Below are 26,263 nucleotides of genomic sequence, written 5' to 3'. Positions count from 1 at the left end.
CTGCAACAAAACAACAGCGACTCATTTTTTTGTTAGAGACAACGCTTAGGGCCGGGTAATCAGATATTTGAAAAACAGGCAACCGGAATAGCAACCTATCTGCTAGGTCTTCACAGACGGCCGGCACTAACCCCGCCACGACGCCAGGTTCTCAGGCCGGGAGGCAGTCGGAGCCGCGGCCATGACACTACAAGCACTGGCGGCTGCATTTGGGAAGGATTTACTATGTGCCGGGCACCGAGCTTTACAAAAGTTAGCTTATTTCGTCTGAATGCTTTGAAGCAGGTGCCATGATTATACTCGTTGTGCAGATGGCGAGACTGAGGCCAGGAGAGGTGAAGCGGCTGGTCCAGAGTCTCACAGGTACCACCCGGGGGGGTGGGGGCAGGGTTTGAACAGAGGTGTGCTGGACTGCAGAGAAGAAGGGACACTTGGTGCCGGGGCCGCCTGGACGGAGGAGGCCCTCCCGCCTCACTCAGCAGGACAAGCACGGTGGGAGCTGGATACTCCCGCCACTGGCTCCCACCCCCCCCCCCCCCCAACATTTTGCTAGGAAAACTTGAAGCCATGTGCCTGTGTCACCTTGGGGAACACGGCCAGCATTAGATTAAGGCCAGGCTGAACAGCCGCCCGTTCCTGGCCTGCTCTGAGCTCGAAGCACAGGTCCAGGTGGCTCAGATCCTCTCAGAGTGAGAAGGTCCGTACAGAAGCAAAGGCTCCTTTTATTCCAGAAGCCCATCATGTTTTACCTGTACAATCTTATTTTTAATTGAATTATTTTTAATTATTTTAAAAAACAGGTTCATGGAGCTATAATTTACACGCTATAAAATCCATCCACGGTAAGTGTACAATTCACTGTATTTTCTGTAAATTTACAGAGGTGTGCAATGCCACGGTCCAATTTTATGACCCCTCTCTGACCCTAAAAAGAAACCGCACGTCCGCGAAGCAGCCGCTCCCACCCCTGGCTGGAACGGAGAGCTGTGTCCCCGCTGTGTGGCGAGTGGCGAGGCACGTGCGTGAAAGCTGGAGCTGCTGGGCAGGGCCTGAAGGCTTCAGGAACTGGTTCCTCCTCTCATGATGCCTTTCTGGAGACTTCCTTCCCCGGAGCCACTCCTCAGCCCGCTGGCTCCTCTCACTCTCTCTCCCCACATCCCCGCTTCTGGTGATGCCAAGTGTCACCTACATGCTAACGACGGCTCCCAAATGAAGGTGTCCCGTGGGCACTCTCCCGAGTCCCTGGGGCCTCCGCTAGCGTATCGGGGAGGCACTGATGTGTCCAAACTCAACTCCTGATGTTCCCTCCCAAACTCGCTCCTCTCAGAGTTCCCCTCGGCTCAGGAAATGGTATTCTCCATTTTTCCAGTTGCTCCTGTTCCCAGGGACAGCCTCCCTTCTCTCCTCCCCCACATGCCCTGCTGGATTCGTCAAGCAAACGATCTTGGTTCCCGTATTTCAAACACCCCTGGGGTTGGACCACATCTCAGCACCTCCGCTGCTGTGTGCTGGTACAAGCCCCTGCCATCTGTCATCCCACGAGTGCAGGCACGAGCTTCCGTGAAGTTCTCCGCACAGTGGCCCCCGGTCCTTTCACCCGTAAGCCCCATCCTGTCGCCCCTCTGCTCAAAATCCTCTGGCCGCTCCCCAGAGTAAGAGGCTCTTCATCTCCCAGGCCCCGCCCCCCCCCCTCCCCCCCAAATCCGGTCCTCTTCAGATACCATTTTCATCCACTCACACCTACACTCACTCTGCTGGGGCCACACCAGTCAATGAAATACTAGAATGTTCCTGGAACACAAACCCCTTCTTGACTCCCTCAGGGTCTTCTCTCCGAGCGCCCCTCCCAGGCAGGCCTTCCTTCGCCACTTTCCCTAAATGGACACCTGCACTCCCCAATCCTGCTGAACCCTCGTCCCTCTCCCTGTTTTATTCCCCTTAGCACCTACTACCGTTCAACATACTGGATGTTTTTCTTGTCCTGTTAATTGTCTACCTGCCCTTAAAAGGTACACTCTGAGGGGCGCCTGGGTGGCTCAGTCGGTTAAGTGTCCGACTTCGGCTCGGGTCACGATCTCCCGGTCCGTGGGTTCGAGCCCCACGTCGGGCTCTGTGCTGACAGCTCAGAGTCTGGAGCCTGTTTCCGATTCTGTGTCTCCCTCTCTCTGACCCTCCCTCGTTCATGCTCTGTCTCTCTCTGTCTCAAAAATAAATAAACGTTAAAAAAAAAAAATTTAAAAAAAAAGGTACACTCTGAGAGGCAGGGATCTGTGTATATTTTACTCACTGCTGAAACACCTAGGCACCTTAGGTGCTTAGTAAATATCTGCTGAATGAGTAAATGGCCCTTCCCTCCCTGTCCCCACTCAGGAAGGACAGGTCAGAGATGTGTCCCTCAAGGCTCCGGTCCCTTACACACACCTCCTCTCCACCCCCGAGGCCTGCCCCAACTCCCATCAGAGGCCAGCAAACTGCTGGTGGGTTTGAGGGGGTCTGGGGCGGAGGAGACCTGACCTTGGGGAGCACAGAGCATGCCGGATGGCGGAGAGCAGTGTGAATGTGCCTCGGGGGCTCAGCCTGTCCCACGGCGGAGCTGTCGGCCTGAGAAACGGTCACACAGACATGGATGAGGTGCCCCAGACTGCAGTTCAGGGGCCTCTCCCCTCCCCCTTCCACCTGAATAAGCCCCAGCGACTCCAATAGGACCCCAGAGATGGAGACGGCTCTCCCTCCTGATAACCAATACTGGTAGTTTCTGTACCTGAGGCTGGGGGTGAGGGAGGGGGGAAGGGGGGCTCCAAATCAGACCGAATTGGTTTAGAAAAGTAAGCAAGGCATGTCTCTCAAGGCCCAGAGCTGTGAAGCACGTTCACACCCAGGGTGCTGGCGCCATTGCCTGGCTCTCCCCTAAACTGTGAGCTCACTGTGGTCCCTGGCAGCTCCGTTCACTGCCGTGTCTGCAGAATCTAACTCGTGCCTGGCACAGAGAAGGTCATCTGTTGTGGTTTAAAAAGGAAAGCCTGGATGGGGGGCTGGGGTGAAGGGCAGGATTCTGAAAATATCACAGGAAGCAGCTAGGAGTCCTTGACCTTCACTCCTTTGACTTTGCCCATCCGGCTGGTGGGGAGGGAGCAGGTGACAGACACTATCTCTAGCGTTAAAACGAATTTCCCTGAAGTCCCTTTCTGCGTGTAGAAAAGCCTACGGAGGTTACCAAACTGGATTCTGACTGCTGCTCTGATGAATCCGGAGTTAAAAGGAGGAAAGAGAAAATCTTGCGGTGCCTGGCAACGTGTTATGGACTTCACAGGTAAGATCCTGTTAACCTGCACAGCAGTCACGAGTGGTGGGTTCTGTATTCTTCACGTGACTCATCCGGAAGTTAAGACGTAGGTTAGATAGGCTCACACTGAGAACAGCACTTACGTAAGCTTTTCTGGTTTCCTTGCACGATTCTCTTTAAAACACCATCAGCAAACAGAGTTCACCTTTCGTAGAGAGATTTATCATTTGCATTAAATGTGAATCATTACTGCATGCTAAGGTCACAGCCAAGTTTTCTTTCTTTTTAAGTAGACTGACTGTGATATTCAAGATAGAAATGAATCACAAGAAAATAAGATCATCCGTTGAACTACTTATACTTTGTCCCCCTGAAATTTACCTTGCAAATACACTTTTCTCAAAGAACATATAGCTGGAAGTTGTAATTTCTATTACAAAATACTTTCATCTTTAACATATCTGAGATGAAAATCTCTTTCTACAACACTCTGAATTTCTAAAAGCTATTTGTTACTTCGTTTTGTTTTTTAATAGAAAGGAAGCTGATAAAAATCAGCTGCAAACACTGCAGGGAGCAAGATCATTCTACAGCAGCCTGTTGACAAGGGCCTTTACTGCACAGGCGTCTGATGAAAACAAGCAAACGCAGCAGCCCGTGCGTGTGGGGGAAGCAGTTACAGAAGTGGCCTGGGTGACCGTGGGGAAAACCAACTGGTTCTCTGGGGTCGTTCACCGGGGACCTGGCAGCCTTCTGGGAGAAGGAGGGAGATGGGAAATGAAAGCCAGATTCCGGACCCAGAGAAACGGACAGAAGTGGCACTGCTTGGGGAAGACAGAGGCAGGTCTGGGAATCTCCGGGATTGCTAAGGCCTTGACCCACGTGGCATCTAAAGACACAGAGCTTATCTTCTGACGGCTCAGTGGGTCTAGGAAAACAGACATACACCGATCCCATGCTGAGATGAAAGCAGAGCCTGAAGCCAGGAGACCACCAAAGCCAGGGGTAATGACCTGGAGAGGCCACTTGAACCACACCTGGCACAGCCCTGGGCCACTCCCGCCCAGGGGAACCCGGTCTGCTCCCGTCCATAAGCTTCCAATGTGGTACAGAGAGGATGTCCATCCACATTTGTTTCCGTGTTCCGTTTTCATCTTGGGACTAATCATCCCATTCTGATAACCTGCTCTGTCTTTCTGTTCTGATTTTCTCTCCCACCTAAAATCCTTACTATCCTTTCAAGCGGTTAAAAGAAAAAAAAAATCGACATCAGTTTGTAAAGCATTTGGCCACAAGTTTTTCTCACAGATTTTTCAATAAATTGAAAAGGCTACCCTTTAAAGCGATTAAAGAAAAAGATAAAGAGATTTTCTACAAGTGACTTCAAACACGCGTCCCCCTGCTCCGCTGGGCCCTGTAACCGGGACACAGGGCGGCAGGGGCAGCCTGGCTCCAGCCCCGGGGGTCAAGGGAACACTCTGGAGGCAGTGTGCATATCGGCCCTCTCATCACAGGGGCTGTCAAATCTCACATCTTGCAAGACGAGGTTTACCAAACAGAGTTCTCTGCTGGTAGTTAGCTCTCCCATACTTATTAATCAAAGATTAATCGAAGTATTGGCCCCACGCGGGCCGATTAAAATCACTACTCTAAATTCATACAATTATAGGTGAAAAAATATGTTTTATTGTTTTAGTTAGACTGGGCAGGCTGATCTAGGAAAATGCCTTACTACTTTTAGCCTTAAGAAGATCCTTTGTACTGTAGTATAATATTAGCTTTTGAAAGGCTGAAAATTCTTACAAGACCCTCTTTGATGCATTTGACCTGGTCTGTCCCAAACCCACCCTGCCACCCGACCCAAACCAGCCCAGGTGAGGCTGATTTCGTTAACACCTGAGAAACAGCAAAGAGGAGAATAGTAACCGTGGCTAAAATTAGGGGCCCTGGAATCAAGAGGGCCCCAAATGTGAACCCTGGGTCTGCTGTTCTGTAGCTGCATGATCTTGAGAAAGACAGGTCACTTCTCCAGGCCTCAGGCGCCTCATCTCCAAGTACAGGTAATAAAGGTCCCTGAGAATTAGATGACACAGTCACCGGAGCGTACTGAGCCCAGCGCACGGCACACAGTAAGGGCTCCCTAAGTGGAAGCCACTGTCACCACCTCGCATCCTGGAGACAGTGCCCTTGAACCATCTCACCAGGAGGTCTGGGAGAGCCAGGTCGGAAATGCAATTCATAGCCGCTCCCTGGGGTGCACTTAAGGTCACAGGAACAGTATGTCAGGTAGATCTATGGCTGAGTCCCTTTGAATTGCCCAGAAAAACAACAGTTAATTGTAGCAACTTACAGTTGTAACACAAGAGGAGCCCGGCTTCTCCGTCTTCGTACACATCAATAGCTGCCACAAAATTAACCTGCAATGGGGAGGGCAGCGGTGGTGAGCAGGCTGGACGCGACATGTTAAAAGGCTTTCTCAGGTTCAAAGGTTTAGCGGGGGCCCTTAGCTTTCTGTAGACTCGGGCTCCGTGGGATCACTTCCACCTGGGGCGGCCACGATTGCAACACTCAGAACGGCCTCCCCTTCCTTTCTCCACTGGGACTTTGTCACTGTCTTTTCTGCCCTTTGAGGAGCTCGGCGGGGGGTGGGGGTGGGCTCTCTGTTAACAGAACTCCTATCTAGGTAGTGCTCTTGGTTCCCCAAGCTTCCTCGCGGGGGTAATCAGTTCACTCGCACATCGGCCCCGGGGAGCGCGCGGTGTTATTCCCACTTGACCGAGGAAGAAAGGGAGGCTCAGTCGGTTGAGCGCCCGACTCTTGATGTCAGCTCAGGTCACGATCTCACAACGTGTGAGATCGAGCCCCGCATCAGGCTCTGTGCTGACAGTGCGGAGCCTGCTTGGGATTCTCTCTCTCTCTCTGCCCCTCCCCTGCTTGCATGCACACTCTCTCTCAAAATAAATGAACTTATTAAAAAATAAAGATGAGGCTCAGAGAGGTGAAGTCAGCGAGTAAGCGCCACAGCCGAAGTTTGAATGGGTCTCTGGTCCGCTACCTCACCGCTCTGTACTTGAGCCAGGCTCCCCACCGCCTCCCGCCCCAAGTGTGGAGAGTGTCACAATCTCGAAACCACCGCGGCAGGTCTTCGCTTCTATTCTCTGGCTCTCCCGCGCTTGGAGGGAGGCAGCACGACGCAACAGAACGGGCGCCGGAAGACCCACTTCTGAGATCTGGGCAAACTCCCCTCCCCAGGCCCTCGTGTCTGGTTTGAGAACACCGCTCAACCTGGTGATGTCCTGGGTCCCTCCGGAGTTCCAAACCCTGGCCCTCTGTACGTGTCCCGTTCCTCTTACTCCCTCACTTGCCTTCACCCTGCAGTCTGGCCCCCACGCGATCGGGGTCTGCCTTCTCTGGGCTCGACAAAGATTTCCTTCTTCCCAGAGCCGAAGATGTCTGGCCAGTGCTCATCTCTGCCCAGCTCTCCACTGCCTCTGACCCCTGGCATCTCCCTTCCTCTCGCCCACTCTCCTACCTCAGAGTCCTCTTCACGTCTAGGCCCTTCCCTCACTTAGAAAAACGCTCCTCTTTTATGGCTTCACCTTTTACTCTGAGCTCAAAATCCCTAACCCTCCCACCTCAGGCACCTGTTCTCCTCAGCCCCTGGCTCACGTTTCTAAGCCTTTCGTTCTTGTTCTCAACCCAACAGATTCCACGTCCAAGTCACCGAGAGGCAGGAGGCAGTGCAGGGGAGCGGGTGGGAGCACGGACACTGGTCAGGCGGACCCGAGAGAAAATCCCGCCTACCCCACTTACTGCCTCTGTGGCTTGTGGCAAACGGCTTAACCTCTGGCCCTAGGTGTTCACCTGTGAAAGTGGTATATAAGGATAATGCTCCCTTTGCTGGAGTGTAATGAGAATTCCACAAGACGCGGAGGAGGGTGCACAATCAGCACTATTATCTTTCTCTCATATAGGACTACCTTCCTTCTAAACCTCCTTCTAAACCTTCTAAACCTTCTAAACCTTTGTGTGAGCAGAGCTAGCCCCAAAGTCTCAGGGCACCCCCATCCCCTAGAGCCCCGCAGCATCCTCTTCAGGGTCTCTCAGGCGTCTTTTGTGTGCCTGCTGTCGCCCCGGGCTGGGACCCGGCTCCCCAGGACGGAATATGGGCCTGTCTCCTTCAGTTCATCTCTCCCGCCCCTTCCAGAGTCTGTGCTGCCTGGGGCCCCCGGGGCTCCTCCGGAAGACTCTCCGCCCGGCAGCCCTCCTCTTTGCTGTCGTCAGCATCGCTGTGCTGAGCCCTCACTGGCCACCCTCAGCCAGGGCTTCTGCCTTGGCTCTGGCTTCCCTCCGGTGGAACCCTGGCCCCCTCCGTCTGTCATCACCTGGCGCTGTACTAGGTGCCATGAAGCACACAGAAAAAAATAAGGCAGGGTTCCACCTCTCAAGGAAAAACCAGAAAAGCGTGTAAATACATAAAACAAGGTACAACGAGGCAAATGCCACAAGCAAGAGTTGTGGGTGCTTTAGAGGCGGTGGGAGACCGCGAGGCTCAACTCTGGGAGCAGAAAGACTTGGGGGTCAAATCCCAGATGATCCCCCTTCTGCTATCAGACCCCTCTATTTTTATCATGTGCATCGCGTGTGTCACTGTCTGATGCTCACTTATTTGTCTGTTTATTGGAGCCCTCCTCCGGGGGGGGAGCATGAGCTTCGTGAAGCAGAGGCCTCGCCTATAGATGTTCAGCACCTAGATTGGGCCTGGCACAGGGCAGGAGCAGAACTGATACTCGGCGAATGCATGACTGAATACAGGAAATCTTTGTGGCCTACTCCCATCGTGCCTCGGGACATGGCTATGGAGGCTACAGCAGGCTGGGGGTTAAGGGCACAGAATCAGAATCAGACAGCCTGGGTTCAAGTCCTGTCTCTGCTACTTACTAGCTGTGTAGTTTTGGGTCCAGTGACTCCTCCTTTCTGAGCCTCAGCTTCCTTTTCTGCAAAAATGGGGACGCGAACAGCACATTCCCTACAGGCTGTTGGGCACATTTTGTGAGATAACGTTCACGAAGTGCTCCGGCATGGGGCTGACACTCAGTCCACTGCTTGGACTTGATCATTGCTTCCTTGGGCACTCCTTAGCATTTTGTTCAGACCTCTGTTAACACTCAGCACAGCGAGACCCATTTCATGCTTCAATATGTATGTTGGTTTCCCTGGGGGAAGGGCCTGGTGGGAGCCGATCTCTGAAGCATTGTTTCCTGACCAGGTGAGGACATCAGAATCAACTAGAGAGCTTTAAAAAATATATTCTAGGGGGCGCCTGGGCAGCTCAGTCAGTTAAGCATCCAACTTTGGCTCAGGTCATGATCTCACAGTTCATGAGTTGGAGGCCGTCAGCGCAGAGCCCGCTTGGGATCCTCTGTCTCCCTCTCTCTGCCCCTGTCCTGCTCGTGTGTGCACACACACAAGCTCTCTCCCTCAGAAATAAATAAACATTAAAAAAAGAGAGAGTTTAAAAAAAAAAATATATATATATATATATTTGCTCTAGAGATCCTGATATAGTAGGTCTAGGGTAGGACACAGGTGTTAGCTTTTAATTTTCTATTTGATTAAAAATAAGTATTTCACTTTATTGGCATCTTAAAATGATAAAAGTAACATATGGTGGTTGTGAAAATTCAAAACACAGACTTGAAACGAGCCAAGTCTGCAACCCACCATCCCCAGCCCCAGCTGAAAGTGGGAACCACTGTCGGGTCAGTGTCTGGCCTTCCCATGTGATTGATTCTGGGGTGAGCTCCCAACTGAGACCCACTGGGTTCCAGGCCTTTGGTCAAGATGGGGACTCAGGCCCAGCAACGAAGCCAGAGACCCAGATCTCATTACCAGGTGTGCCGTCCCTTCTAGAGGACACCTTTGCTTTGGGAAAGAGGCCAATGCTGGCTGCTGAAGCCGGGGCAGTAGGTCACGATAGGCCTGCTGGTAAAAGGAACTTGATGTTGACTTTCAGATGGCTGCTCTGGTGCTTCTTAAACATTTCCTCTCTTGACCTAGGGTTCTCTTAGTTCCTGAGATGGGGCTGAAAGCTGAAATGGGAATCGAATGGGCTTGGCTGAGAAGAGGAGCGGAGGCAGGAAACTAGGCCAGAAAATCTACACTGTGCACAGAGCAGCAGTGTGAGTAACTTGAATGACCCAGAAATGCCCAGTGACTATGGGGAGGTCGGCCTCTCTCTGTCCTGCCTCCATAGCACCGGGGTCTGGGCCGCAGGAACATTCTGGGGAAAAGCTAGCCCTGCTCCTGCAGGCCGTTCCTGACTGGCTATGGGTAAACACTTTGTTCATTACCTTGGTCATTTCCCTAGGGCTTATTTTTCCAATTAGACAGGAAATCCCTTGCAAAGGTGAGTCGCTGTGTCTAAGCACCCACACCTGCTTAGCTACCACTCAGCAGCTGGGGATGTACCCGAAGATGGAACGTAGACATTGACCCACTTAGATCGAGGGAAGGGCTTAAAAAAAAATTTTTTTTTTAATTTTTAATTTTAGGGGAAAAACTCAGTGACTTAGTTTTTAAAAGCATATTGAAAAAAAGAGAACATTTTAGAATTATTCCTCCTTTCAGAAAAAACAAAACACAGGAGTCACCCAAGAAAACTGCCTTTAATGTGATTTTTCCTCAGCCTTAAGAGGAATTTTAAGAGGAAAAAAAATCCACAAACACTCTAATGAATTATCAGGGCATTAAATATAAGTAAACAGTAATTGCCAGCAGAAAAAGCACATAAAGTCTTAGGAAACTAGTCGCTAGGAAAGGGACTGACTGTGCAGAGACCTACTGGGCCATGATTTTTCTACGTCCTTTAGCTGGTCACACAGGTTTTGAAAAGCAAGAAGGACAAGAACTTTTCAAGCCAAGTTGGGCCCTCCCTCCTCAGAAGCTGGAAAAGGCTACTGGTTCCCAGGTACTGGGATAGAGGGGTTGCTCTCCTGGCTCTAAATTAGGAAGAGTTTCAGGACAGACTCGTTCTACTAGGTCCATACTGGCATCATCTGGCAAGACTTAAAACGGATTGATTCCCACACACCACACACCCAGAAATTCTGATTTAATTGATTTGGGGTGGGGTCAGAGCACTGATCTTTTAATTTTATTTATTTATTTTTTAAATTGTTTTTATTTATTTTTGAGACAGAGAGAGACAGAGCATGAGCAGGGGAGGGGCAGAGAGAGAGGGAGACACAGAATCCGAAGCAGGCTCCAGGCTCCGAGCTGTCAGCCCAGATCCTGACATGGGGCTCGAACTCACAGACCGTGAGATCATGACCTGAGCTGAAATCAAGAGTCATTAACCAACTGAGCCACCCAGGCGCCCCAAGATTATTCTATTTCTTTTTTTTTTTTTTTTTTTTTTTTAACATTTTTTTATTTATTTTTGGGACAGAGAGAGACAGAGCATGAACGGAGGAGGGGCAGAGAGAGAGGGAGACACAGAATCGGAAACAGGCTCCAGGCTCCGAGCCATCAGCCCAGAGCCTGACGCGGGGCTCGAACTCACGGACCGCGAGATCGTGACCTGGCTGAAGTCGGACGCTTAACCGACTGCGCCACCCAGGCGCCCCAAGATTATTCTATTTCTTAAAATCTTGCTCTCATTTGGTGTTTTCTTAATACCATAATTAGCAATTTTTATGAATATTTGGGTAGTGCCCTAACGCAAGTTGTATTTTTTTTTTTTTTTTTTTTTATCTCTTGTAAAGCATAATCAGGAAGAATTCTGCAGTCTCTTGGACCTAGCGGAACAGGGCTAGAGGAAGCCTGTGGGTCTGGAAGTTCTCATCAGGAACTACGCCCCACTCCACGGCATCCTTGTCCTCGGTACCTAAGCCGGAGTGTTGGCTGTGCACCACGCAAGCCTCGCGTGGCTCCAGTGTTATCTGGTCTTGCCCTGCGTGACAGGGGCCTGGATCCTGTCCAAACCTAGGACATGCCTGCGCACTGTGCAGCTCAGGCTGGAGGCAGACTCTCGTCCCTTCCTCCTTTCCTAGGGGGCCTTTTTCAGGGATGGAGACCCGCTCCAGTCACCTGGTCTCCAAGCTGTGTGTGAGTCTGCAGGGATACGGAGAGAATAAGGCCCTTGGGGTGTGAATGGCCAGAGGTTCTCGTTGGTGTAGTTACTCAAGTTGAGCTTTTTGACGCTTCACTTCTCCTTTATGAGGAAGAACAGAATGGCAGGGGGAGATTTGGGAAAGCTGAGCAGGGAATGGGGCAGTTAGATTAGATTGAACCAGTTTGAGCAACAGCAGTGGCAACTTCATGTGGCACGGCCCACAGAATGTATCACAAAACAGTGCTATGATCAATCAGACCCAATTAAAAAAATTTTTTTAATGTTTATTTATCTATGAGAGACTGTGAGAGACAGAATATGAGCAGGGGAGGGGCGGAGAGAGAGACAGACAGACAGATACAGATACACACACACACACACACACACACACACACACACACACACACACACACACAGAATCTGAAGCAGGCTCCAGGCTCTTGAGCTGTTGGTACAGAGCCCGATGTGGGGCTCGAACCCACGAACCATGAGATCATGACCTGAGCTGAAGTCGGATGCTTAACCGACTGAGCCACCCAGGGGCCTCATAAATGTAATCTTAAAGACATCTTAATCATGGTGGCGCCTGGGTGGCTCAGTCGGTTGGGTGTCCGACTTCAGCTCAGGTCATGATCTCACGGTTCGTGGGTTTGAGCCCCGCATCGGGCTCTGTACCGACAGCTCAGAGCCTGGAGCCTGCTTTGGATTCTGTGTCTCCCTCTCTCTCTCCCCCCCCCCCCCCGCACCACTCACACTCTGTCTCTCTCAAAAAAAATGAATAAACATTAAAAAAATATTAAGAAAAAAAAGACATCCTAATGATGGCATCACAAGGTTAGAGGAAGCACTCCTGGTCTTCTTCGATTTTCACTTGCCCCTACACCTGCCAACTCACCCTGTTGGCCTCCACGTGGTGCAGTCGAAAGGCCTCCCCCGTGCTCTCATTCACCACATCGAACTGGTGTCGGTAAGCCACACAGATGAGATTGTCACTCTCTTCAGTCGGCCCATCTACTAAGGTCATCACCGCGGGAGAGTCGGACAGACAGATCTCCTGTGGTTGATGGTGACATGGAGAAGGGGTCAGGACACAGAGCAGCCGTTTTCATCAACCCTCCCCCCCCACCCCCCGGCCCCGCCTGCCCCCCTCCATGCAGCAGAGGGTCCCCTCCCCAGGCAGGGAAGGTGGAGACCGGGAAAGAGGGGCAGGGACTGTACCAGACTCCCCCCCACCAAACCTGTCCTCAAAACCCACAACTGGCAAAAGTGATTCAATAGTATGGTCCACATTAGCTCTCAGATAGTCCAGGCCTGTCCTATGATTTAATAATAAGAAAATAATAATGGCTAACCTTGTCGAGCACTTAACACAGCGCCAGGCACTGTTCTCTCTGAATCCTCCTAACAACCTTATGAAGTAGATGAGGCTTTCTTCTATTTTACAGATAACGAAAGTGACGCTCGAAGGTCACATGACTTGCCCACACTCGCACAGTTAAATGTGGTAGAACGAAGATTTGAGCACAGGAGAGCTGATACTCCACATAAATGTACATGCTCTACGCGAACAGTCGTTAAGATGGCTAATTACTGTATTAAGAAGATTAACACCTAATTAGAGCAAGATTTTAACTTGTTTTAACTTAACTGTTATGCTGTTCAGTCCTTAAACTGAATGTGAGCAGAAACTGATATGCATAATTCAGGCGGCTTTAATTCTGGCAAAAATAATTGCTCAGCTCATCCACAGGCGAAGTTTGCCTTAGTGGCCAATGTGTGACACAGGTCACATAACGTACCAACAATTTAAAAAAGGGAAGAGACAGTGAGAGCAGGAAAGGGACGGGGCCCCCAAGGAGGCTTCTCTCGCAAGGTCCCACCCTCAGCGGAGCCCTAAATCCTCTAAGGCAGGCCGGGCAGCTTCTTCCACCTCCCCAGCCATCAAAGCCACTATGGTCTCTTGCTAGGATCCTGCGTTAGCCTCTTAGAGGGTCTCCTCCTTTATGCTCAGGGCTCCCTCCATACCCTTCTGTGTCCAGCAGCCAGCAAAATCTTTTCAAAACACGTCACTTCGCTGCTTCAGCCCTTCCAATGGCTGCCCCTTCTCCCTCAGAGTCGAAACCAAAATCCTAGCAATGGCCTTTGAGGCTCTCTGACCTCCCTGCCTTGTTCCCTTGGCTCCAGCCACTGCGGCCTCTTGCCTGTGCCTTGACCAGGGCCTCCGGTCCTTAACTGGCTGTTCCTTCTGCCTGGAACCCCCTTTCTCCAGATATGCTCGGCACCTACTCCCATATTTCACTGGATCTCTGCTCAAAGGCAAAGCAGAGATCCCTTTGGGAGAGGGCTTCTGGGACATCCTTTCTAGAACAATGCTCCCACCACCACTCATTGTCCTCTCCTCCCTCAATCCACTTTATTGTTTTTTTTCAATATGAAATTTCTCGTCAAATTGGTTTCCATACAACACCCAGTGCTCATCCCAACAGGTGCCCAGAGAGGAGATGTGAAGAGCAGACCCACCCTGATGTACTGGAACTCCTCCACAGGCGACTCGGGCAGGGGACACAGCAGTGAGGTGCTGGCGACCCCGCCCGGCTTGTTGTGTTTCCTCGTGACCAAGAGCAGTTTGTTCCGGATGGCGACAACGATCCGCAGCTCTCTGCTGTGGTGAGTGTTAATGGCGTACAAGTGGCAGCCTGGGAAGAGAAATAAACGATGCTGACACCAGACAGGAGTCTGGAAGCTCCCGGGCTTTAACAATGTGGCGGTCCCGAAGAACCCTGGAAATGAAGCAGAACTTGGGGAGAATGCCTGAGAATGTTCCCACCACCAGACAGGACGGAGACGTGAGATACAAGTTAGGCTGAGTTTCAGGAAAATTAAGCAAGTCGTATTCCCTGGAGCCTAGAGTTTGTGGTCTTAGCTTCGAGCCCACGGCACCGTATGAATGAAAGTGGCATGTGAGCAGAGCGCCAGGAGCCAGAGGCTCAAAGTCTCTCTTTGCAGATCTGTGAACAGAACTCACCTTAGCTTCAAAACTTTCCTCTCACACAAGGCCTGGACTTTCCTCTAACCGTCCACATGTTGTTCTACCTTTCAGGCTTCTCTCTCTCCCTCTCCGCCCCCCCCCCCCCCCCGCCCCTCTCTCTCTCTCTCTAATGTTTGTTTATTTTTGAGAGAGAGAGAGAGCCCGATGCAGGGCTCAAGCTCACAGGCTGCGCCATGAGAGCATGACCTGAGCCAAAGTCGGACGCTTAACCAACTGAGCCACCCAGGCGCCTGACCCTCAGGCTTCTCTCAGAGGAACGGTGATACGATCTTGGTGATGTCTCTGAGCAAAAACCAAACCGATAACATCAAATTCCCATGCATTTTCATCTCCAGGGAAATCTGGGCAGTCCGAGGAAAAAAACAGAATTCGTTGAACAGAAAGCACCCAAATACGAAGACTCCAGTCACCTTTTGTTTTCTCCAGCTTGTTGTCCCTGCAGTCACACTTGCCCTTCACGGCCTGTTTGCCCTCGACGGCCTTGTGCACGGCGCTGAGCCTGAAGACAAAGAGGCGGGCGTCTTTCCCTGTGAGGGAGAGAAGGTGGAGGAAGAGATTGTTGGGAAGACGGGAAGAGCAGACGGTGCAGGCAAGCTACTGCCACAGAACTAGGAGCCGAGGTGTTCCAGAAGTGGGGAGAAACCCCACGCCGGCTTTCCCCAACCGTGCACTGAAGGATGTGCCCCGCCACCCTCCTCCCTCACCGCCCCCTCCTCAGAGAACACAGGGCCGCCCGGGGACCCTGAGCACCGGGCACCTGTGAAGCAGTAGCTGGCGTGACCCACGCAGTCGGACCCTCGTGACCCTCACGGTCGGCCACGGAGGGCCACACGCTTCCCCCCCCTCTCAGAGGACGCTACCGGGAAGGGGAACATCACCTTTGTCAGCTCTGAGGATCAAAAGGTCCAGGGTCTCCAGCACGTGTATCTGTTTTACTGGCAGGGTCTTGTCAAACACGGGCACTGACGGAAGGTCATCTGGAAGAGGAGACGTGGTCACCCTGACACTGTACCCAGGCTACAGGTTCAGAACCTGTAATACATGCCTGTGAGTGGCTCTGGACCCCAGTTCTGTCTAGGCAAGGAAGGTCAGCTTCTGGAGCGTTCGTAAGGTCTACGCAGTAAGTTCAAGCCCTATGCTCTCAGGGAGAAGGACTGACTTCCTTCCTCTATGTAGGGAGCAGAACAGCGGGGCCTAGAAACTATATTCTCCTCTTCCATACTCGGCAGAGAAAAATCCGCATCCCTCCATCCCGGTTCTTACTGGCATTGTAACCAAAGGACTGAACAGCAAGTTAAAAAAAAGTACAATAAAAAGCTCAGCCATTAAGTATTATCTTATTTTTATGTAATGTTCGAAATTGCGTCATTTCTTAGACGATTTTGTCTAAAACCAAAATTCAACCAAAACTAAAATTTCCTTTTGTATTTAAAGCAAATACAGACACACCCTATTCCATGCCTGTGTCTCTACCCACAGGAGTTTACCTATAAATTTTCAGTGTTTCTCCGTAGAGGAATATGAAATCTCCTTCTTAGACAAAAATAAGAGAGAAATGTCAATGAAGTTGCTGAAATGACAGGAAAAAACTAATTGCAATGGAAACGTTCAGGAAGACGTCAGGTGAATGGCTGATCAGAGACTGCAATGATACTTAGGATTTGTTTTTAAACTTACTTAGGGGGGACTTAAACTGCTAGCAATTACTTTGTTCCTGAGGGTCCCTAGGACACAGAGGGCTAAAAAAAAAAATACTAAGACTCTTTCATAAGCAAAGGGTCTGTTTTGAGTTTGATGTAGAATCGGCACAAGGCAAAGAGGTTCTGCGATGGTGGAACATTTTAGGCAGGATAAGGGGCTTCTTCTTAATCTGTGCTTTGTCTGACATTTAGGTCTTCAAGTGTTCCTCGTGGCTGTGGGTCTGGGTTTGTTTCTTTGGTTACAACTGAGGTGCGTGGGGCCCTGAGGGTCTTGGCTCTTCTAGAAATCTGTCTGGTTGGGTGGGGGTTCATCCCTCCCTGGATGGTGCCCAGGAGAGAACAGATTTTTGTTGTCACGACAGGGTTAATAACTGCCTCACAAGGGAGGGCTCTCCCGCTCCCTCTCGCAGGGCAGGCCTCAGGCCGGTGGGGGCTCTGGATTTGTCAGAGCTCAGAACCTGCTAAGCTTTTGTTAGACAGAGGGCTTGCTCTAGCTCCCCTAAATTACCGCGGCGAATGTAAATTCTGTGACAGCCCATCCGGTGGCTTTCCTACCCTCCTCTACCCTCTTCCTCTACAGAAGTAACTGAATCTCAGGCTCTTTGTGTTTCTGCTGGCGGCAGACGTGAATTTCCAAAACATGGGATGATCGTGCCAGTACCCATCTTCACACCAGACTAAGCAACCACGGTCGTTCCCTTCTGTGAGTGGCAGCTGACATACACACAGGGCTTCCTTAATGCCAGGCCTCGATGCGGTGTTTCGCACGTTCTTTAACTGAAATGCCCCAAGGACCCGCTTAGGCAGCCACTTCTAATACTCCCATTTAACAGACGAGGACCTGAGGCTCAGGGGTGCTAGTGACTCGTCCAGGGTCACGTCTTGAACATGTGGAGCCCCAGTCTGTATAGGGACAAAGCCCGTACTCTTAGCCTAGAGGCAGCACCGCAGCCCTATGGATTGATGGTGCCATCACACAAGGTTAGGGTTAGGGGACTGTCAGGAATTCATACATGACAGAAGCACTTCATTTGACATTTAAGACAGAGGGGCACCATGTAGCAGCCCACCTCTCTACAGCGTGAGTTGGCATTTCTTCTCCATCAACTCTTCTACAGGTGGCTGAATAGGTTTATACACAGCACAGGAAGGAGGAAGCAGGGATATGAGAAAGTGACGCGTGGCTTTAACGGCTGTTTCACTGCCATGTTCTCCTTCTTGGAATCTCTTTATGAAGAAATGATCTTTTAGAGCTGGCTTTTTCTATTACTGCAACCCCAAAACAAATGGTGGCAGCATAATCAGGGTGTAGTCTGCCTTCAAAGTAGCTTTTGCTGCATTTAGAATACAAAGGATCTTTGAGTTTTAATAACGACCTTGAAAGAAGCAGACTCTCAAGGGGGTGGGTCTAATGAAATTAAGCAGCCGCTAATGGGACAGAGTGGAACCTGGCCTGAAAGGAAATGGAGAGATTCGGCTTCACGGCTTCACGGAAACAACTCATAACATGATTAAGTATCGACAAGAAAAAGGTAAACAAAGAAATACCAAGAGGATGAGGACTTCGGAGCACAATGAGGAATACAAAGGAAGCCTGGAGGGTTATTCTCTCCTTAACAAAAGCAAACAGGGTTAGCAGTGCTGCACACCCAGGAAATGAAAACAATAATCTGAGGAATAAATCCAAGCTCGTGGGTGTATGTGGCTGCATGTGCGGCAGACAACTTCCCTCAAGGTGGAAGAAAAGAATTGCCTGGCACATCACCAGGATCCTTGTATCTGACACCTCCAAGAAATTTTGGATCCATAAGGCCGAAAATTGCAGAAGGGGACGTGGTGATCTTCATTTGGATTTGACATTTAAAAAAAAAAACCAGAAGCAGAGAACTTGAACAGTTTTTAGGCAAGCCTTGCAAATAGTCATTGTAAAGCGTGTTTTCTCATTCCTAAAAACAACCAAAAAGTAGAATGTAATACTTTTTCGATCAGAACATAATTATTTGCGTGGGACTATGTTTTTTTTTTTTTTTGGAAATCTGTGTTAAGGTAAAGACAATAACATTGGTAGAGTTTAATTTGATTCTAATAAAATGTAGTTGGTTTAGTGGGAACAGCGCTGGACTAGGAACCACCTCTGGCTTCCAGTTCTGGATGTGCCGCTAATCAGCTGTGTGATCTTGGGCAAGTCACACCATTTCTTTAGTTTTTTCATCTATAAAATTAAGAGATGAGACTAAACGTCTATAGTGTGTTACTGTTTTTTTTTTTTTTAATTATTTTATTTGGTTGCACTTCTGGCAAAACCTATGGATTTTGTTACCTTTTAGCACGTTCAGAGGGATACTGTAAAGGTAATAGCTGCTGTTTCCTAAATTACAACTCTGTGCCCGACACTGCTCTAAACATTTAAAGTAGGTAATCTAATGTCCACAATCCCTTCCTGTTATGATCATCTTTCCCATTTTATTTCATCAGTTTTCATTATTGTAAACTAGTTTTCAGCTGCTTAAAAAACTCCCCCCACTTCAGAGAAACCTGAAGCCCACGGAGGTTAAGTTTTCTTCCAGATCACAAAGATTCTCTAACAGTTTTGCAGTTTCTAAATTAAATATCTAATTTCAATTCTCAGCTTACAAATTTTAGATCATCTGCCTTTTAGTAAATTAGTTATATATACGTTTACATAGTTATACACACACATACTTAAATAATGACGTTATGGACACACAACTGAAATATGCATCAAAAGTGACAGATGAAGTCAGAAATAAATCTATTATGAAGCCTGGTCCGCCTCTCCTGTCTTCCCACAGAAGGCACCTAGCACAGGGCCTGGCACACAGCAGGCACTTGGGAAACCTGCTGACAGCATCTGAGGAGGGAATGAAGAAGGTCGTGGCTAGGGCTGTGGAGACGCTGTTGTTTTAGGCATCTCTCAGTGTTGGCTTTCCGAATCTCATAAAACATCAGTACGGAAACGGAGACTGGGTGGTCTGTTTCTGTGCTGTGGAGGACATGTCCTTGAAGACAGACTCTGTGCCCATGGCTCCCTCTGAAGCCCCAGGAGACGGCTTGCTACCAGCGTTTAGCCCCTTTAACATTCACTGGGAGTCTGGAAAAATCCAAAGGGGCTTCCTGGTGGAAGGGCCCGCACAGTATTGGAGTCTAAATGAAATCCCCATCAGAAGGTGAACTCTCTCCACAGCATCCTCCCCAAGGACATGTCCCACTGGCAGCCGATCTGTGCTGACAGGGAAATGACCACCTCCCCAGGCACAGTGATCCACCTGGTGGTCAGAAAGTTTGGTTTTGTATTAAGTTGATATGTGTCTTCCTGTCATAATCTGTGTCTATATCCATCCTAAATGGGTTATCTAAGATTCTTATTATTTGTTTTGGACACCAAGTACTTTTTGAATCAGAAACCTTGAAAAAAAAAAAAAAAAGAGCTCTGATAGAGGGCATGTCCCTGAGGTAGGAGCTTGAAATACCAACGGTGTCCTTGTTGATTTAAGGTAAAATGGTGGAATCATGATAAGTAATGACCAAAAAGGAGATTCCTTTTGTGGGTCATTTGATGTCCGCAGACTAAGGAGATTTGGGGAAGGGATAAACCTGTCATGCACGACTCACCCTCTGGCTCGCTTGTTCAGAATATATTCCCTCTGCTTGTCCTGAAAAGAAGGGGTTAATTTTGTAAGGAAAGGAAACCTGGCTAACCTCACTGAGGATGATGCGTTTATCTGCAGGGAGTTGGCTGGCGGTCACCCATCTTAGAAGTACTACAAATTACACAAAGAAAGACATTTGAAGGACAGCTACTCACTAACCATCCACTAGCAAGACGCCAGCATCAGTGGAAACCAGCAAGGCCTGGCCCCAGGGATCCGCACACACGGCTTCGTGAGGGAAATTACTGCAGAAACACTGGGGCTCCCAAGGCTGCGAGGTGACAAAAGCATCGGAGAATAAGCGCACCGGAAACAATACACCACGGCCCCTCAGATGGAAAGGTACAGTACACCGTCTGCAACAGCGACCCACGTATCCCCAAACTCTGGGAGCTGAGTGGGCCCTGGACTCAGTTACCTTTCTCTCTCTCTCTCTCTTTTAAAGATTTTATTTTTAAGGAGTCTCTACACCCAACGTGGGGCTTGAACTCACAACCCTGACATCAAGAGTCACATGCTGTACTGACTGAGCCAGCCAGGCGCCCCTCAGTTAACTTTCTTGGGAAGAAAGGTCTCCTTTCAAATACATATGCAGTAGGAAAAGAGGGAAGTCACAAGTTCCTGGCACCATGACCTGCCTCTATATGTAATAATGCTCCTCGGGGCCAATCGGAGCATTGGTAACGTCTTCTAAGCACACGTTTTTCTTTAGTACTTGAACTTGGACCAACTGCTGCCTATTTGTTTGGAGAATTCACATTAGGTCTTCATAAAAGGAAGATCCATATAGCCTCCACACAAAAAAAGCCTGTTTCCTGTGTTGCTGCTTTGATAAAATTATGAAGTCATATACGATGCAAGAAGTTGACATTGTCTGAACATGAAAATGCTTACTGACCCACTTAAGGCTAGAGAATCTTAAAAAAAAAAAAATAATAACACCTGTTTGTAAGAATCTGGAAAGTGCTGCCGACAAACGTATTCGTGCTCCCCCACGTGACGTATTCATACCTTGTAAACTCTTCCCCTTAGTCTCATGCTCGGTTCAGGCACCAGAGTTAGCCTCCCTCACTGCTGCCCCAGAGCTGAGTGGGGACGCCTGGGGCCGGCAGGCACCATTCAGTGGGTCCTTAGTTACACCAGAATTAGGGACATTTTCAACAGAACCATTAGCTTCCCTCCAAAGCACGTGGCTTAGCCTCAAAGGACAAAGATGTTTTTGGAGTTTCTCAGGGACAAGCTAAAGTGTGACATGTTCGCTTTTACTCTCAATTAGACGTGCCACCTGGGGATGGTGTAAGACCCGGTGTATGCACACGGGGGCGTGTCTGTACGCACTGGGTGAACACACGTTGGCGTACTGAATGTAGAAGTGGGGGCTGTGAGGTCGCCTCCAAAGGCATTATTTGGTATACACATAATATACTGTGTATATTACCACGCTGCGAAAAATGTGCTCTCCCTTTAAGAAACTCACAAGCCTCAAAGTGAATCTTCTAATTGCCAAGATGAGGCTTAGGCTGTTCTGGGAAGATCACACAAAGAATGGGACGACATTTTACAACCTGGAAAGGGCCACACCAGTTCGGGCCATTAATTGGAATGGCATTTCCCTTAAGAAGATGATTGGAAATTCTGACTTTGTGGCTTAGAACAGGAGGCCACGAAAAAGCAAAGACGTCATAAATGTCAGCTGGCGGCAGCCATTGACATCTGAACGTTAGGCAACACTAAGACCGAAAAACAACTCTTAATAACAAAACTTTCTCCGAGTGGAGGACACAAATTTGGAACATTTATGCAGAACAGGGGTTCTAAACCCAGGAGATCTAAGGCTCCTAGGGAACCCATCAAGAGCTTAAGGAGGTCTGTGAAACCCTGGAATTATATTCGAGATGTTGTGTACACGTGCCATTTGCACATTTTAATGAACTAGAGTGTGGGGGAGGGTGTCCACTGATTTCATGGGTTCTCAAAGGGGCTGGGGACTCAAAGTTGCTTGAGGATGTCATGTATGAAGTGTCAGCGATAAGAACTCAGACCCGGTCCCATAGAGGCTCTGCTCTGAGGACTGATGGCATTTGCCATCGCACCGGACTCCCTTCTGCCACGTGAGGGGCGTGGTGCAGACTCTGTGGGGAGAGAATGAGGCCTTCAGGTCTTCCTGCCCAAGGGCAGGACTCCTTGCCGGTCCCTCTAGGAATATTAACACAGCTCATGAAATGACAGATGCCTAGGAGAGTTGACAAAGCCTCCTCTTTGGAAATAAAACACTCTTGGGAGCAGCATGAGGGACTCTGGCCTCCACAGAGCCGACTGCACAGAAGTCCATGAGGGCCTCTGGGGCCCTGTTTCTCCAACGAAGGCCTGCGGCCAACTGGTAGATGTTATGCACTGATGGAAAAAATGGAAGCTCTTTCTTTGCTGTTCACTGGTGAACAAGTTACCTTTCCACAGCCTTTCATTTTTATGTATGCCTCAGAACTTCTTATCGAGGAGGTTACTAAATCCTGCTGGAATTTGGTATTTATACAGCTCTTGGCAACATTGAGAATTCTACCATTCACACAAGCAAGCCGATCGCGGGAGTTTGGGCAACCTTTGGAAAAGATGCTTTGCCATCAATCTGGCCTTAAGTTGGTTGTGGTTTTCCAGCACCACTTGTATTTTGAGCCCATCGTTTCCCCGAAACCAGACTTTATAGTGTGTTGGGTCTGCAATTCAGATGCAAATCATTTATAGCTTCATCACTAAAGTAAATGCGTTCGTAATTCTTCTGCTTTTATAATGGACACTTCTCTAGTGATGCTCTGTCCGTGGATTTGTCCCATTTAACTATCTGTTACATACTTGGAACATGGACATAATTAAGTACATCGGGAATGGTTTTACAATACAAAATCATGCAAGTAAGTTTATATGCAATTTTATTGTTTTCTCTTCTCTTTTTGATTACCACCCTAGTTTCCTTACCCACCCTCCCCCTACCCCGCCAAAGGAAAGTGGAAGTCAGAAGTAGATACAGAGGCCACAGAATTTCTGGGGTGGCCGAATGAACTATAGATTAAGCAGCCGTTTCTCAACTGTGGTCCTCGACCAACAAGCATCAGTATCTCCTGGGAACTTGTTAGAAATGCAAATTCTCAGGGCTCACCCCAGACACTCTGGAGGTGATTCTAGTATACACAGAAGCTTGGGAAACATGGCCCTAGAGCTTTGCTTTGAGTGTGTCCAGGCACCCCATGAGAGCTTGTTATAAATGCAGAATCCTGACTCCTCCCCAGAGCTCTTGAATGGGACGTGCATTCGGTCACTATGTCCAGGCGGTCTGCACACACACAAGGCTTGAGGAGCACTGCTCGGCCCTGTCTGCCTGACCAGGCCTGGCCCACCAGCTCTGCTCCACTTAAGCACGCAAAGGCACACACACGCTCTGGAAATTGGGGACTCTCACTTACTGTTCCTCAATTTTATGTGGGGTTTCCCCTGAGGGCCCTGCAACAGACAAGCTCTTCTCCCTCCTGTCCCACACATCTCTAAGAACTGCAATAGCTTCCCTGATGACAAAGGACATTCACAGGCTAACTGGAGAGTATCATCAACTCACCTCTTTTTTACAGATCCCCGAAGCCACCAAGCTTGACGGAGCGTCCCCTCTCACAATGGATTTCAGTTTTAGTGCCTTACAGGACAGAGACCTCTTTTAAAGTTTGTTAGCAAGCAGTAATGGAACAGTAGGTTCAACACTTGTGATTTGAAAAATGTTTAATAAGACAGGAGTAATTTCAGACTAAAGTGTCAGGTTCCCACACTGCCTTATCACTGAAGACACGGCATGCAGCCAGCTGAATATGGTGAAGCCCTAACGACAACGGCCCAGCCCCCAATGACCCAGAGGCCATCCTGTCATTTCAATTAATCAGTGTCTCAGTGTAGGGATTTCCACACTGGGAGACTGACCCCTCCTCAAGCTTGATGAATCAGAATCTCTGAGAGCAGAGTCGGGGCGCCCCTGTCACAGAGCACCTGTTTGGTGCAGTTACTTTGGCCTCTTAGCTTTCCAGGGTCACTTGATTCTGCTTGGTTCTCTCCTCTGGGTCTGAACCTTAGCTGCAGCTGGCCACTCTCCTTCTCTGTGTTGACAAGAGATCAAGGCAGAAAGCTGTGTCACCTCCCAGAACTGAGACATACTAATGTCATGTGGGAGTGAGGCAAAGGGGGAACGATTTCCTCCAAAATCTGGAATCAGATGCTAACAGTGAGCCACCAAATTCTGAGGATTGCTTCCAAGCAGCGGGGTGGGAATTCGGGTCCATGAGGACGCCACTGCTCTGTGCTTACTCCTGCCAGGGAGAAGTTCAAGGTGCTTTTCCCACAGTGGCTCCTCACTCTTCAGAAATGCCCAGGAGGTAGGCAAATGGTACATGCTCCTTTGACAAGAGGGAGCTCAGCCTGGGCCTTGCGACTCCCTGCTTCGAGACAGTGGTACTCACTCCTCCGCAGAAAGCTTTGCTCCCCCCACCCCCACAGAGCTACGCCTGCGTGGTTATCAAAAAGCTCCCTCGTGGTTTCCACAGTAATCCTAAAAGAAACTGCAGAGCTCCCACAGGAGTACAAAGACATGAAATTCTTTGCAGGCGGGCCAGCTGATGTGGATGGGACTCACAACTGCACATCTTGCCAAAGAGGTTTCGGAATAAAACCCACCTGCCCTATTCTAACAAACTCTGCCTGGCGGGCCTCCTCTTTCTTCCGTGCGGACTTGGGCGATTCTGGTAAGACGTCACTAAAAGATCGTCTGTTAAGCATGTTCTAAAAAAGAAAAACAAGTCACGGATTCCAAAGATGGTTGTCAAGTCCCATCCTTCGGCTTCTCCTAACGCACAAACCTATTTGTCCAAATGCTATTTCAACCTCCGTATCCGTTGACGCAATAAGCATTCGTGGGGCACGGCTTGTGTGCTAGGGTCTGTGCTAGACACTAGGGGTCAAAGGCCAACAGGTGGAGAGCCAGTCGCTCCAGGGCTTACTAACTTCCCACCGGGTGACGGAGTCACCATGTTGCACGGCTCCGGGGATGCCATTCTCAGAGAGCGGCACCCCTTCCCCCACCGCCCCCGGCACAAGGCGTACTGAATTCTGCGTGAATGGCGCCCCTTGGAGTCGTGTGACTGTAACTCTCTCGGTGACTTTGGGCAAGTGAGTTAATTTACGGCTCTCGGTGTCTTTGTGTGGCTGATACCCGTCTCCGAGGCGTCTTATGAAGACCACGTGAGGAAGTGCGTGTAAGGTGCTTAGCACAGGGCTTGGGCGCACACACAGTAAATGTCAGTTCTCTTCCAGTGCACAGTCAGAGAATGGGCACACTCATTCAGTCAGCAAGCACTGACTGATCACCCACCACTCTGCCAGATGTGCGGTGGCGGGGTGGGTGGAGGACGGTGATGCACAGTCTGTCCTTGCAGAGCAGTCTAATGGGGGAGACAGATTAAGGACTGGATGTCACGACTGGCACATGGGAGAATGCCTACGGAGGGGAAATACACAGAATGTGAGAGTGCCTAATATGGGGACTTGGCTTCACCGGGCGTTGGGGAAGGCCATGCTTCAGCTGGGACCTGAGGGGCCTCATGTCTTCATCTCGATACCCTCTCTGCACCCCTCCCTGGCCTTAGGGAAAAAAGGGGATGGACGGATTAGTGAGCCTGGCTTGCTCTTTAGCGCTTGGGGCTGGTCTAGACCGATCCCTGCAAGTAGTTAGGATGTACTGGCCAGCCGGAAGTCAAGGGGTACCTATAAAATGGTGGTGGTCCCTGTGCTGAAGGGAAAGGATCACCTGAGCACCAGCTCATTTGGATATTCTTCATCTCCCCATGTGAGCACCTGAAACTGATGCCGCACGTTATTTACGCACATCACTGGTGGTTCCTTTTGCTGGAGTTTATGAACGCAAGGAATCTAGGGGAGTCTCCCCACTTGTTCTGGGATCTCTTGTTAAAGGCGGGGAATACTTCTAAGTAGCACTACTTTTACTCTGCATCAATGGGCCCGTGCATCTGGTGATCTCACACTGAGTCTGGAGGATTCTAAAGAGCCCGAGGGGCCCTGGAGGCCCCGGGGGAGGCGCTGGGTCCCATCAGTGTGGAGATACCTTCAGCCTAGGAAGTTCCTGGCAAAAGTGAATCTGCAGTAAATATAAATACTTGTTTCAGTGCCTGAATATGGGGCTGGCTGGTAAATCTCCGGAAAACCTTAAAAAGCTCCCAGTGTCTCTCCCAAATCCCTACTTTTGCCTATCCATCAGCTCTATGTCACTGGTAATGTTGAACAGTACCACCAAGGACAGGCACCCCCCAAAAGCACTCTCGAATACTCCAGGGATTACGGATTGACACTCATGCCCCCAGTCTGCACCTCCATTCCCACAGGTCTGTGGTTTCTGAA

General features: G+C 49.6%; 1 protein-coding gene and 1 long non-coding RNA gene across 8 annotated transcripts in view; one reads left to right on the top strand and one right to left on the bottom strand.

Annotated features, from left to right (window-relative positions):
* Positions 1-26,263, bottom strand: part of GARNL3 (GTPase activating Rap/RanGAP domain like 3) — a 149,728-nt gene that overhangs the window by 8,547 nt on the left and 114,918 nt on the right. For all 4 annotated transcript variants that reach the window (XM_042914066.1, XM_042914068.1, XM_042914067.1 and 1 more), the window contains 8 exons: positions 24,527-24,631; positions 23,427-23,501; positions 19,979-20,090; positions 15,327-15,425; positions 14,859-14,975; positions 13,920-14,095; positions 12,295-12,453; positions 5,634-5,700 (listed from right to left, as the gene is read on the bottom strand). In XM_042914066.1, coding sequence (XP_042770000.1) covers positions 5,634-5,700; positions 12,295-12,453; positions 13,920-14,095; positions 14,859-14,975; positions 15,327-15,425; positions 19,979-20,090; positions 23,427-23,501; positions 24,527-24,631 — 910 coding nt within the window. The remainder of the gene's footprint in view (positions 1-5,633; positions 5,701-12,294; positions 12,454-13,919; positions 14,096-14,858; positions 14,976-15,326; positions 15,426-19,978; positions 20,091-23,426; positions 23,502-24,526; positions 24,632-26,263) is intronic.
* Positions 21-4,623, top strand: LOC122205583. Of its 4 annotated transcripts, none has more exons than XR_006196146.1 (4): positions 21-697; positions 801-842; positions 3,196-3,310; positions 3,820-4,623. It is a non-coding gene; the product is annotated as an uncharacterized LOC122205583 (long non-coding RNA). The 4 variants fall into 4 exon arrangements; XR_006196148.1 differs by having other exon boundaries at positions 3,179-3,310; XR_006196145.1 differs by having other exon boundaries at positions 21-842.

The sequence above is a fragment of the Panthera leo genome, chromosome D4 (assembly GCF_018350215.1).
Source record: "Panthera leo isolate Ple1 chromosome D4, P.leo_Ple1_pat1.1, whole genome shotgun sequence".
Lineage (NCBI taxonomy): Eukaryota > Metazoa > Chordata > Mammalia > Carnivora > Felidae > Panthera > Panthera leo.
Note: the sequence above shows the minus strand (reverse complement) of the source record. Positions and strands in the feature narration are given on the sequence as shown.